This window comes from Pteropus medius, unplaced genomic scaffold, assembly GCF_902729225.1.
Source record: "Pteropus medius unplaced genomic scaffold, Ma_sr-lr_union100, whole genome shotgun sequence".
Taxonomy (NCBI): domain Eukaryota; kingdom Metazoa; phylum Chordata; class Mammalia; order Chiroptera; family Pteropodidae; genus Pteropus; species Pteropus medius.
In genome coordinates, this window is record NW_024351730.1 from 29586793 (window position 1) to 29601459 (window position 14667).

At 39.7% G+C, this 14667-nt stretch overlaps 2 protein-coding genes across 4 annotated transcripts in view; one reads left to right on the plus strand and one right to left on the minus strand.

The window, feature by feature from the left end:
* Window positions 1–320, minus strand: part of LIN54 (lin-54 DREAM MuvB core complex component) — a 49143-nt gene extending 48823 nt beyond the window's left edge. The window contains exon 1 of one of the 2 annotated variants that reach the window (XM_039845603.1): window positions 165–320. The gene's annotated coding sequence lies outside the window, so the exon portion shown is untranslated. The remainder of the gene's footprint in view (window positions 1–164) is intronic. The other variant, XM_039845607.1, reaches the window with a different exon arrangement.
* Window positions 321–10958: 10638 nt separating this feature from the next.
* Window positions 10959–14667, plus strand: part of COPS4 (COP9 signalosome subunit 4) — a 36777-nt gene continuing 33068 nt past the window's right edge. For both annotated transcript variants that reach the window (XM_039845610.1, XM_039845611.1), the window contains exon 1: window positions 10959–11579. In XM_039845610.1, coding sequence (XP_039701544.1) covers window positions 11506–11579 — 74 coding nt within the window. In that variant the 5' untranslated portion in view covers window positions 10959–11505. The remainder of the gene's footprint in view (window positions 11580–14667) is intronic.

Here is a 14667-nt window from a genome sequence, read left to right on the forward strand (position 1 = left end):
CGCGGAGACCCCTAGCCAGTAGGTTCCCGCTCTCCGCCAGGACCCACTAGCCCGGCTCCGAGAGGAGGCGGTCCGGCGCCCTCCGCCCGCGCCAACACCCGCAGTGGGGGCTAGCGCCCCTTCCCGCCCGCCCAGATGCCTCCAACCTGGTGGCTGACACTCACCAAAGCCGGCGGCGCCGCCGCCTCCTCGCGCCGCGCTCCCTGGGCTCCCAGCAGCCGCGGCGGCGGCGGCGCCTCCGAGACACAGACCCGGGTTTGTTCAAAATCACGCGCCCAGCGCCATTCCACCGCCGCATCCCATAATACGCTGGGCCCTCCCCGCCCGCGCGCCCCTCTCCGCCCACCCCTCCACTCCGCGCGCCCCGCCTCCCCGATCGGCTTCCTCCGCCCCGCCCCTTCCGCGGCGCCTGGCCCTCCCCTTGGCAACCCGAGCTCGCGTCATTCCGCTAGGCGCGGCGAGTACGCTCTAGCTCCACGTGACTGAGTGGGAGCTCTGTCAAAGCTTTCGTACGGAATGTTCCATCCGGCCGAGGCTGCGAGGGGGATTACGCAGTCGTGAGGGCCTGCCTCATCTAGCGTTCCTTGTTAGGAAGTCCGTCGTAGGTGAGATTTCCAGCATCCTGCAGCTGTTAGATGTGCTTGGGTGAGGAGATGATCAATATTCACAAATGCCAAATCTTTTCGGTTTTTAGGCACCAATTTTGTAGGGGTCGCTAAAAAGCCCTTGGGCGATCACGCAGAGTTAAACTTATTTTGAAAGGGACTTTTTTTGCGGTATACAGCTAAGACCAACACAATCAAAATTATTTATTTAGTCACCTTTTTCTTTTATTTTTCCCGCTCTTTTATTATAAAATAAGAAAAGACCGAAATTTGGAGTCGGATGAACAGGCACTGAGAGATTATTCAGTTAATAACTGCTCTGTGTGAGACAAGAACTACATAAGAAACAAAAGAAAATACAAGAGCGATGTAAAATAGTGTGGTACAGTCTATAATTGCTAATGGAGCACAAAGGACATAAAGGTCAACGTGAGGGCCTAGAACACAATGGAGGAGGTGAGAGGCAGTGGAAGTAGCAATCACTTTGGAATGAAGCAGTCCTAGTTTTAAATTCTGGCACCTCACTTATTAATATATAACATTTATCAAGTTTCTTTTATCATCTACAAAATAAAAATACAGCCCAGGATTCTGAGGGTTAAATGAAGAGAGGAGTGTCAAATAGCAACACGGTCTCTGCCTCAAAGGATCTTTTCTGCCATAATCAACACTACTCCCTAACTCCCACCTCAAACTCAATGGTTAGTGTTTAGCAAGGTAAGGGACATGAAATTAGCAAAGGCTTGAAAGTGAGGTCTGCTGCCTATGCAAGGAACGTGAGAAAGCTGAATGATACACAGGATTTGTTGGGATCGGTAGGTGAACCCTGTTCAGGAGGAAGGAGCCTTGAGAGCTAGTGTGAGAAAACATCCATCCAGGGAAACAAAGAATCCCCACCAAATGAAAAATTTCCCAGTTTATTCCACAAGGCTAACATTACCCTGATACCAAAAAACCAAGGCAAACAGTACTAAAAAAAAAAAAAAAAAAAGTGGGAAATTCTTCTGTTCTTACTATGATTTTATTACAAAGATAAAATTGAGTGTTAAGCTATAAAATCCAGTAGTGTGGTAATAAAAAAGAATTCACATCATGACAAAGTGCAATTTATTTCAAGAATGGTTGTTTAAGAAATCTGCTCATGTAATTAAAGGGCAAAAGCCACATGATATTCTACAGGGATCCACTGTATTTTAAAAATTCTTAGTAAACTAGAAATGAAAGATCCATTTTCTTAACTGGATCAAGATAGTCATCAGAAAACAGCAGTAGCATCATACATTAGAATGAAATGGAACAAACATATATTAAAGTCAGGGGCCCAATAAGGATGCAGGGCTTTAGCAACTATTATTTAACATTTTTCAGGATGTCCTAGCTAAATGCAATTAAATACAAAAAAAAAAAAAAAGGTTTAAATACTGAAAGAGAGAGACTAACTAGTCTTTATTTAAAATAATCACAAAGAGCTAAGCTAGCGGTTAATCACTTGGCCTCTGGAGCCAGACTGCCTGGGCCCAAATTCTGACCCTCTTGCTTAATAGTTTGTCACCTTAGGCAACTTACTTTCCTCTTGCATCTCAGTTTTCTCATCTGTAAATTAGAAATAGTATACATACAAAGTGGTGTGAAGATTAATGAGGTAGTATGTGTAAAGCATTTAGAATAGCACCTGGCATATGGTAAGTGCTCAGTGACTAAAAACTATTAATAAAGCTACAATACAGCCTAAAATGTAATCTAATCTTTCACTTCTTCAAAGAAAGGATTTTCACTCTTAAGAGCCACAGCTATTCAAAACATCTGTATTTCAAGAGAGGATCTTTGCTTTTCATTTACATAATGGCTTTTCCAGATGAACTAAAAACATTTATTCAGCAAATATTTTTTGATCACATCTACCAGATCCCAAGCACTGTGCAAGGCACTGGGAAAAAAAGTGGTAAGCAAGACAGAGCAGCTCTAGCCACAGTAACTTTCTACAGTGCTAGAACTCTTCTATATCCACACTCTCTGATATAGTAGTCACTAGCCACATGTAGCTGTCAAGCAACTAAAATGTGGCTACTGTGCCTAAATAATGGAATTTTCCATTTTGTCATTAAGTTTAGCCACATGTGGCTGATGACTATAGTAGTGGACAACACAGTTCTAGAGGAAGTGACAATAAATACGTAGAAAAAAATAGAGCTTTTAAAATAAATAGTGGGGATAGAAAAAAATGAAAAGCTAGTGGTACAGAGGTATGAGTTGGGTAGAACTATCGATAGACAAAACAAAATGTATTACTAGTTACCTATTATGTACCAGGCATACTGCTATGTGCAAAGTATACACTAGTTAATAAAAATTTCTTAAACTAGGTTAGTTTCCAAGAAATTATTCAGAGGTTCCTTAGTTCATGAGTCCATTTGTTACATAAGTCCAGCTTTAGGCCTTCTGTGCTCCTGCCACTCAGAGAGGGTCACTCTAAGCTCATACCCTTTTCCCTGCAGTAAACTGCTTGTTACTTGGTGCTTGCTAGTCTGATTATGAGGGTGAGGGGTAGGAAGACAGCTTCCCTGCATGCAGTCCTATTCCAACTTTATTCTTAGGCAGGCTCTGTGGCCCTGGGTCTCGGTGATCCTGACACTCGCTCAGTATTATGACCTCTAATGGTCTAGGCCCAGTTTCCAGTCCTCTCCCAGGATTAGAGGGTGTTTTTTCTTTTTCCTATTCCTCCAGCTGCAACGGGTCTCCACCTGTCCCTTGAGGAACAACAGGCTTGTTACCATCCTTTATCAATTTAAGTCTTTTGTTCCTTAGGGTAGAAGGGTCTGGGCTTCTTACTGCCTTTCTTGCAGTGGCAGCTACTCCTCTCCTCTAGGCCGGTACCACCTGGCAGTCTTTCTGTGTCTCCCACCCTCACCCTGCCCCCAATCTTTGTCCTGGGTGCTCAGTGGAGGTCTCTAGAGTAGAGCCTGGGAGTGGATGTGAACTCCCCTTATGACTGGGATTCTCATGCCAGCCTACACTCAGTCTTTAGCAAGTTATTTAACAATTTAGCAGAATTCTTCTTTCCTGTTTGTATGGCTGCAGTATCTTCCTTCCCATGCTTTGCCACAGGTGGCCCAGTTTAGAAGTACCTATCTTTCCTTAGATTTCAGGCTTGTTGTTGCCTGGTGACCTCAGCTCTCTGACTGGCTCAGTAAAAGTTATGATTTCGTAGATTACCTAATTTATTGTTGTAGTGGTGGGAGCAATGCTTTTTCCAGCTTTCTACACTGAGGCAAAAGCTGGAACTCCTCCAGGTATTATCTTATTAAAAGAATTTGAGGGTCTCTGTTGTTGGACCACAATTCTCATCACAGTTTTACCCAGGACGGTCCTTCTACTTACTCTCTTAACGCACCACTTCCTACTTATCTTTCTATCTCTCAGAGCTTTACAACCCAAGTTCCACTGTCTGCTTCTGGTTATGGCCACGGTTGGTGGCTTTTGGACCGTCTTCTTCACCTTACCGACATAAGTTCCTACTCAGTCTTTGGATTTGCGAACTCCTTGATTTTAGTGCCATCCCCAGAGAAGGAAAAATTAGATGGACACATCTCATTCAATCATGCTGGGATTTTCTAAGACTCCTATTTACACAACTATGTTCTTTACTCAATTTAATAAATATTTTTTGAACACTTACAAAATACAAGGCACACAGCTTTGAGTACCTTGTTTACAAAAATGAATCAGGCTATTACATCTCTTTCACCCTTCTCTCACTTCCAATTCAACTATATGACTCCACTTGAGTATACGGGAACCAGCAGACAGTGGGTACTAGGTGGCATGAATGAAACCTAAGGTTATAGTAAGTCTAGAGATAAAAAGGGAAGACGATCAGAACACACTGGAAAATGGAAAGAGTGTAGCGTGTGAAGATCCATGGACCTCCAAGTAGAAGAATAGGACTTGGCTGGACACTGTTCTTAAGAGGAACTGTTGGCCATCCTGACACCAGAGGAGCTTTAGAGAAGCAGAACAATTATGTTGAAACTTCTCTTTTTCTAAGGCTGGATAAGCATTAATCTTTGAAACTGCGAGAGATAACTTAAACCATAAATAATATATAAATACATACATAAAGGCACTTAAGAAGACTAAATTCAACACATACACACAAGACTGTGGGAAATAAGTATGGTTTTATTCTCTTTTTAAATTGAGTTTTTACATTCAGTGAAATGCACAGATCTTAAGCGTACAGTTTGCTGAACTTTGATAAACCCACACACCCATATAATCCACACTCCTACTAACATATACAACATTTCTATCACCTGCTATACTTCCTAGTAAATTCCCACCCTTAATCATATCCCCCTTCAGGCAATTTCTGATTTTTTATCACCATAGATTAGTTTCTTCTGATTTAGAACAATATGTAGATGGAACCATAATGTCAACCTCAAAAATAAAATAGCCAGTTATATTACCAGCAAAATGAGTTTATTCAGGAATAGCAGAGAATTGCAATTTGTGACAGTCAAGCTATGGTCATCATAGGCAAGTCTGAAAATATTCAATGGAAGATTTCAGAAATAAACAACTTATAAATTTTAAATTACACACATTCCGAGTATTGTGATGAAATCTCATGCTGCCATGTCCCATCCTATCCAAGATCTGAATCATCCCTTTGTCTAGCTTATCCATGCTGTATATATATATATGCTACCACTCACTAGTCACTTAGCAGCCAATCAGGTTACCAGATTGACTGAGATGGCACCGTAGTGCTTGTGTTCAAGTTACTCTTATTTTACCTAATAATGGCCCCAAAGCACAAGAGTAGTGATGCTGGCAATTAGATATGCCAAAGAGAAGCCATAAAGTGCTTCCTTTAAGTGAAAAGGTGAGTACAGTACACCAAGATATTTTGAGACCATATTCACGTAACTTTTATTACAGTATATTATCATAATTGTTCTATTTTATCATTAGTTATTGTTAATCTCTTACTGTACCTAATTTATAAATTGAACTTTATGATAGGTATATATGTATAGGAGAAAACACAGTATATATAGGGTTAGGTACTATCCACTATTTCAGGTATCTACCGGGGGTTTTGGACCATACCCCGCAGATAAGGGGGGACTACTATATGTATTTTTTTATTTTATATGTCTGGCGCTTTTTACTTAGTATATTGTTTTTGAGATTCATCCATGTTGTTGCATGTGTTAAAAAAGAAACAAGAAACTCAAAATGGAGTCATTTTTGCTAAGTCTCATAAAGACTTAATACCTAACAAAACTGCAGTTTCAGCTTCTCCCAGGAGTAGAATTTTAAATCAATCAGTCTGGAATTCCCTGGTCAGCACTAGTGAGGTAATCTGCTTGCTAAGACTCACCTAAGGAAAGATGACCTTGCCTGAAATAATCCACTCTTTTGACTTTCTTGTCCCTTTCTGCCTATAATTTTGCGCAACTCCTTGGAGTGCCCTTCTAGTTGCTAGATGGGATGCTGCCTGATTCATGAATCACCTAATAAAGCCAATTAGATCTTTAAATTACTCAGCTGAATTTTTTTAACACGTCTCTGCAGTTTTTTTCTTTTTTACTGCTGAGTAGTAGTCTATGAGTGAATATACCACACCTTATTTATTCACTTTCCTGATGATGAACATTTGAGATAGTTTCACTTGTGTCACTATAAATAAAGCAGCTATAACATTTTTATACAAGTAAACATATGAAAATCATGATTTTAAAAACACAATATTGAAGCTATATTGAAGGAGGATGATTCAATCTTGCTACATGGCCTCAAAAGTGGAAAAGATCTCTCAAATCACAGGGTAAAAACTACAAAGAGAAATTATGATGCAAAAGGCAAGTCGCTTTGAAGATAAATCCAAGAGACCTGATATATGACTATTTGGAGTTCCAGAAAGAGAGAAAGGAACAGGTAAAAGAAAGGTAACAATTAAACAATGATAGAATAGTTCCCTGACCCAAAGATAGACTTACATTTGCAGATGAAAAAGGTCACTGAGTTTCAGGTAAGAATAATGAGAAAAGCATATCTGATGAAAACCTCTATAAAGAGATCTTTAAAACTTCCAGATGGAAAGAACAAGTTACCTCTGGAAAGAAGAAGAAAAACAACAAAGAGGACAGGGAGCTGGGGGAGGGAGAAGTGGTTGAAGGGAAAGGGGAGAAGGAGGAGGAGAAGGAAGGTGTGGAAATAAACATGAAGACTGACCAAATGAGAACAAGCAAAAGCTATTTATTCAGAGCTTTCTATAGCAATGGAGTCTGCCACCATCAATCACTGTGTTTAACAGTGGGTCAAAGGCAGGCAGAGGAATGGGGAAGCTTTAAAGTGGCAAAAGGGAATTTAGGTATGCCTGATTAGAGGCTGTTGGCATGGGGAAGCTGTCAAACAGCCTAACTTGAAGTGAGGTATCCTATGTGATTGGTTACGGGAGCATACTTGGCTTCTTCTGGTTGGTACTAAATCAGGAGTGGGGCAAAAATTCAAGAATCTGTTAGTTTGGGTTGACTGCTTCAGAAGTTGTTTGGCTTCCTGGGATGGGTGCTGCAGATTGTGGGTCAGAGCTTTATTTTTATACATGGTCTTGCCTTGCCTGTTTGCATATTCAGTGTCTAAAGAGAAGGAAGGAAGAGGGAGAGGGAGAGGCAGAGAGAGAAGGGGAGGGGTAGGGAGAGAGAGATCACTGGCTGGACTTTTCAGCTAAAATCGTGGAGGCTAGAAGACTGGAGTAATATTTACAGGGAAAAGGACAGCCAGCAGCTCAGCCCAAATCTCATTCAACAGTTGGGATGACAGAAAGACATTTGTGGATATACACGGATTAAAAAATATGTTACTCATGCACAGAGTCTGAGGGATCACTTAAGAGCGAATACTACCAAGCAATAAAACAATCAGAACAGAGACCACATATCAAGATGGGGAAGATGAAGTGAAGGAAAATTTGTGGTAGTTTCTTTGAATTTTTATAGTAATATGAGTAAATAATGATAAGGTAACTGAGAATTATAACACAAGTGGTAAATTAAGGATTCCTAAAATAGAAGAGACACACTGCAGAGGAAAACCAAATACTTTGTGAAATGGAATAAAAGTACCAATTTTTCTTAGTAAAATCTAGGAATTATGTGGGGACAGAGGGGCAGAAGTAAATAGGTTCTAAAGATCACATATTTTTCTAAAGATCTCAAATAAAACTAATATGAAATGTAATAAAGAGGCAGTGGGGTACTAAAGGGTCTGGAAGGGAGGAAATGGCTGAATACCTGTTCTCATGTTCTCACATATTACAGAAAAAGTGTTTGATAGTGAATGTCAGAAAAGGGAAGGTAATCACTAGTTCAACTGAAAATATGACATACTTTTTAAAAAACCTTAATACAAATTTCACACTAGTTAAATTGAAAAGAAAATGATACAGAGCATGACAGAACAACATAATAAAATTAGAAACACCCAGAATAAGTGGTAAAACTCAGGAAAGAATTAGAAATAGAAATAACATTTTAGGAATGAAGACTAAACTAGGAGGAAAACAAGAAGTAAAATAAATAGTGAATAATGCCTTAAGAGAATTAGAGAGTTAAAAGGAAAAAAATATTTAAATAAAAAAGATGTGGAAAAAAAAAGATTTTGAGGAAAGGTGACTAAGATTAAAGATAGGTAAAGAAGATCTAACATATAGATAGTAGTAGTTTCTAAAGAAAGAAAAAGAATAGAACAAGTACATAAAACATAATTAAAGATGTTGAAATAAATTACATATTGAAAGAATATACTGTGTACCTGAGAATATTGACCAAGAATGACCCACACCAACACAAAGTCTAGTAAAATTACCTGATATTAGAGGAGAAAAACTTGGGGGGCATCTAGGTAAAAAGAGTAGGTGATTTATAAGGGAAAGAAATTACACTGATATATTTGTCAGTAATGCTTTCTACCACAAGAAAATGGAGTGCCACACTTAAGATTCTCAGGAAAAGTGAGACAAAGTTTATTGTATCTAATGAAGCTAATTTTCAAACATAAAAGACACAGGATGTTACTATCATACAAGAACATGCAAGAATATGGTTTCCATGAGCCCTTCCTGTTAAAGAATTAGCTTCAGATAACCAAGATAGCTAGAGAGATATCAATACAAGAGCTGATGGTAAACATTAAATATGTATTACTTACATAACTAAGATAAAATGAGGATTAAAAGGAAGAAAGTATTGTTTGTAATGGCTATATGTGCTCACAATATAGACATAGTATAGTTATAAAATGAGAGAAAATGGGGAGAGGAATAGCAGGAAAACAGTGAACTCTTTTTAACAATCATATTGGGGGTGGCAGTATTAGTATTGCTACACTGAGGCTGTTGTGTACATAATGTAAGATGAATAAAATGAATTATTATGGAATATACTGATTCTATAATCCTCTATGTACATATGAACTGGGATTCTGGGTGTGGAAGGAGATACAGATATAATATAGAAGAAGTTAAGTAAAATCACCTAAATTGGATTTGGAAGTATCAATATACTCATGAATTGTTTTATCCTGAAAATATATATATATTTCCTAGTTTTGTCCTATGAAAAGTTCCTCAAATGACCAATGTAGTAGCACTGAGACTCCCTAGTACTCAGACTGTAATCTGTAAATGTCAATTCCTAAAAGGAACTAAAGGAACAAGAACTTCTTGAAGAAGTGGCTAATTCTGGGTTTGGCTAGGAAACACAAGATTACTCTAGAACAAATTTGTCACACAGCACTAACAACATGTGGAATAAATGTAGAGTAAGTGATGCAGGACAGAGTGAATCCCCCAAGTGGAGATTCAAGTACTGCACGGAGAGATGGAAGGTTCTTGTCTGAGCGCAGGAAAGCATTCAAGCACGTGTCAGAGTCAGAGACAAAGTTTATTACAGAAGGAGTAATGCTCCACAGAGACATAGTCTACTCTCAAGGACAGAAAATGAGAGAGCCGAGAGGGACAGAGAGACAGAGAGATAAGACAAAGAGAAAAAGACAGATTGAGAGAAAAAAGACAATGAGAAAAAAAAAAACAGACCCCAAGTGTTTGGGGCATTCAGTTATATATCATTCTTAGTTTCTATGAATTACAGTTTAAAGACTTTGGTTACCTATTTTCCTCTGATGGTATGTGTGAGTATACAGTATGAAAGATATGGGTGTGCAATATGAAAGATATAGGTACGTAGTGAGCATGGGTATGTAGCATGAAAGCATGCTAGCAATCCCCAGCCTTTGTTCCATAGGTTCTCCATGGTTTTTGGATGTAGTGTTTATTTTGTATAGGGTATGACTTAAAGACTCTATTTTCTTTTCACTGTATTTGTAAATGGTTTGTTAGTAATCCCAGCAGGAATCTTTCTTTGTTCTGTAGGTTTCCCGTGGTCTGGCAGCAGAGGTGATATAGAATCTGAATAAGAAATTGAACTCTGCTCTTTACCTATGAGAGTGGTCTACAGTTAAGAAGGATACAAACATATTTAGGTGGTCAGATGGACCCACTAGTAGAGACGGCTGATTGTCCTTTTTCGTGGGCAAAGCCTGCCCAATTGGAAACTAAATTTCCAGTCTCATTGTTGCTAGACATGTTCCTTTGCTGAAGTTCCTGCCAATGGATATGAATTGGTGTGGGCAATCTCCACACCACTTTCTTAAAGGATTTCCTTGTTTGGTTTTTTCTTTCCTCTTCCCAGTGAAGGGAACATGTTATTTTTCACATATCGAGATGGCAAAAATTCAAGAGTTTGACATCCTTTGTAGGCAAGGCTGTAGAAAATTGCACTCCTACATATTGCTGCTGGGAAGGCAAAAATGCTATCATCCCTGTAAAGTGCAATTTGGCAATATCTATAAAAACTGGAAGTATATCTACTCTTTGAGTCTCTTCTTTAAATATATTCAACCTGTACACACATAAAATGATGTAGATACAAGGTTATTCATTGCAGCATTGGTTGACTGATTAAAAACAACTTAAGTATCCAGCTATAAGGATTAAATAAACTATGGCATCCCCTCTTTACATGTGATACTCTTTAGCTCTAAAACAGAATGAGGAGGCTCTCTGGACATACATGGTAAGATCGCCCAGAAAAGTGAAAAAAAAAATGCAGAATAATGATATGGTATGTTATCTTTTCTAAAAGTAAGAAAGGATAAAAATTTATACTCATTTGCAGGAAGAAATTCTGTAAGGTTATATAAGTAACGAACACAATTACATATAAAGGTAGGGTAACCGTATACTTTGTCATCCAAATGTACAGTTTCTAGGGTGAAAGGATGTGTTATTAATAGGCACTCCAGGGCAACAGATGTAAAATGGCACTGTCCTGTACTAACTGGGATGTATGATCAATCTATAAAATGGGTACAGATTAGGAGGGGGGATGTGGACATTTTAAATTTTATTTTACAAAAGTACTCGTCTGTGGCGAACTGGCAATAAATTAACTCGTTCTTTACCACAGGTATTTTAAGAGCAGCCTCAAAGAAAGAGGAACGGTAAATTACAGACTGAGACCGGAACTTAACGAAGACGCGGTGGTTTTGCGTACCCGGGACTTACTGTAGTTGCACAAGCGACACACTCCTTGGACTTTATCCGCCAATCCGAAGTGGGAGCGTGCGAGTCTGAGCCTGTGGCAGAGGCCTGACGGGCCTCGGACTTGAGGAGTGGAGCTTCATGTCACTCAACCCTGGGGGCGGACCTAGCGCAAACTCACACACCGGGCGCTCTGGCCCACAGAGACGCTACTCTGTGGCAGCTCGGGTTCCCTCTGGCTGCGCTGTGGAGGACTACACTCGTTTTCTATTTGGCTGAGCTGGAAGAAAGATGGCGGCAGCCGTGAGACAGGATTTGGCCCAGCTCATGAATTCAAGTGGCTCTCATAAAGATCTGGCGGGCAAGTGAGTATTTCTCAGGGCCATGGGAGGTGGAGAGGGAAGCCACAGACTCGTTCTCTTGGCGTTGACGGAGGCTTTCGGATGTGCCGCTAGGAGCCGGCCAGAGGATCAAGGGGGCGGGCCTGAACTTGGTTGTGGAGGCAAATGTTGGGAGCAGCAGAAAGCTGGAGGGGACTTTGTGCAGGGAGCTCTTGGGGCCGTAGGTCTGGGGTTACTGTCAACTTGTTCAGCGCTTGACAGCATACTCACTGGTCTCTTAAGATTCTGGAAGCGCGGTCTGAGGAACGACAGCACCCACGGCCTTCTCAGCCCTCCCTGGTGCCTTTTCCCATCGCTGGCTAGCCTCTCACACCAAATTCTGGCCTCTCTTTGGCCTTTTTTCCCCCCTTTTAATTGAAGGAAATTTGTATTCTGGGACCTTGATGCAGAGTTTTTCAGAGGCTGTCGGGGGTTGAGGAGGTATGGCCGCGCGGTATCATGTCGTCCAGAACCACTCGGACCATCTTCTGTGTGTCCTTGTGTTTTGGGTCCTCTCTCTGCCACCAACTCCGAAGAAGGGTACATGGTCGGAATGTTCTCATAATATGGATCAGGATATCGAGAATAGTGATGTTTGCAAGAATCTGAATTGTTGAGGAATTTTGTCTCAATTTATGTAGAAGGCTTAGGTCCACTCCAAGTTAAAATTTGTGACATGTCCCTTGTCCTGCAAGCAGTTATTCAATAGTGTTAATAATAGGTAGATAGATAGATATGGCCCGTTTCTTTCTGTAGATTTCACATCGCTGTTCTTCTATAATGAACATGTATTCTGTTTAAAATATGCTTCTCAAATTGATCCTGATATTTATACCCTGACAGCTGAGATCACGTTGATCTTATTAATGAGATACACCTGCCGTTGCGTGGCCATTGACTATTTTATGTGGGCTGTGCTGCCTTTTTCTGATGGTAAATCTAATAATCTACTTTTATCTGTGGGAAATTTTGCTGTGTATCTTGGGATTTACTTCCTACCGCAATTTCCCCCTCAGGAAAATGGGATAGTTAGAAGACTTATTCCTGTTTGAGGACAAAATGAGTGTATGTATGTATATACACTTAATTAGAACAGTATCTGACACTAAGAAAGTGCCACAAGATTGTCATTGTTACTGTTATTATTAATAACAGTAAATACATTTTGGCTTACTCCACAGGTCAGAAATAAGTTGAATGTGTCTTCATGGTTCAATCTTTTTTGCATGTAATTTTTATAGATTCAGATGAAAGTAAAACTAGCTTATATTTTCCCCACGCTTGCTTTCCTTTTGTTTTGTTGAAGAAAATAAGTGTATTAGTTATCAGAAGAGATATCGTTTTCATGTATTTGCAGAATTCTGAAGCTTAAGCTATGCATTTATTTGCTTTTGCAGATAAACAGTAGTACCAGTCTTACTGGGTGCTTCAGTTATTTATTGCTCTGTAACAAACCAAAAACTTGGTGTAAAACATTTTTTTTTCAGGATTCTTTGGGTCAACTGGGCTGTTTCGCTGGCCTTGTCTGGGCTCACTCACACCGGTGAAGTTAGTTGGCAGTTCACAGACATATCTGGCTGTTGACTGGTTCTCTTTCTCTCTCCTCATAGTCCCTCATTCAGTAGTTTAGCTTAGGCTTCCTTACAGGACCAAGAAGGTGAGAGTGGAAGCTGGAAGACCTCTTAAGGCTAGCCTTAGAAGCTTCACAACATCAATTCTAAAGTACTGGTCAAAGTAAGTCACAAGACTAGGCCAGATTCAAGGGCTGGGCAAGTGGAGTTACCTCTTTGTGGAAAGAGTGGCCAAGTTACATTGTGCATGGTCAGAGGGAAGCATAATTCATTGGAGGCTTTTACTGTAACAGTTTACCCCATGACATTATTATGAAGATAATATGAAATAATGTGCTTGCTAACTGGTAGTGCTTTCTGAGGAAAGTCTTGGTCTTGCCTGCAGGTACGTATCTGGTCCTATCTGGGCAAGAATGTGTCAGGATACTTATTTTCATAATGAAACAATTCTGCCAGCTACATGCTTTATGAGAGTAACATATGAAATCTATCAGTAGTTTTGGGTTTACATTAGGAGCTGAGTAACAAAGGATTCTGTATTAAGGAATTATGGAGCAAATTCATTTCTAAAATATTGATACTGTGTGTTCTCCGCAATTAACAGGATACCTATGACAGAGTAGTCAGTCATTCAATAAATATTGATTGATTCAATGAATAGCTAGGAAAGTGCAGAGCTTATATTTGAATCCAGGTTAGTCTACTCTAAACACATTTTAACCTACCAGCCTGTATTACTTTTCTTGCTAAAACTTCAATTAGAAATGCTTTCCCATAACTATAAATTAACATAGCCATGTAAAATTGTTATAAGAAATTGGCCATATAAGAAACATTTTTACAAATTTTGTAGACTGCTTTTGTACATATGTGCATTGTGTTCGTTTTCTCACATAAAGCTTTAGAAGAGGAGGAGAGCCTTGAGAGGGAACATTTGAGTAGATAGCTGTTGTGATAGCCTGTCTTATTCACTTAGCTAAAACCTAATTGGTTTTTTAAAACTTAGTTCAGATGTTATTTCTTCCAGAAGCCTTCTCTGAATAACCACCTACATAAAGGCATACCCACCCACACACAGGACCCGGTTAGTTCCTCTTCTTATGTCCAGTGGCATTCCATATTTACCTCTACTATAGCACTTAATTATTTTGGCTGTTTATTTATCTGCTTCTCCAGTCAGAATGTGATCTCTTTGAGAGCAAGTATGAGGTTGGATTATAGGTTTTTGTTGAGTTAGTCCTCTATAGAAATAGAGGAGTAATTTTTCTTTTCTTTCTAGTTCTGGGGTATGGAGGGTACCCAGAGGAAGATATCGGACGTTTGGAGTCTAAACATTTCATTTTATAAGAAGCTCTTAGCTTGGAGAAAGGAAAGTAGTGGGAGACTTCCTAGTTGCCTTTGACTAATTGAAAAGCTGTTTTACGAAAAGAAAATAGACTCCTCTGCCTTACAGAGGTAGACTTCAGGGTGGAGTAGAACTGTCAAAAAATGGAGGACACACA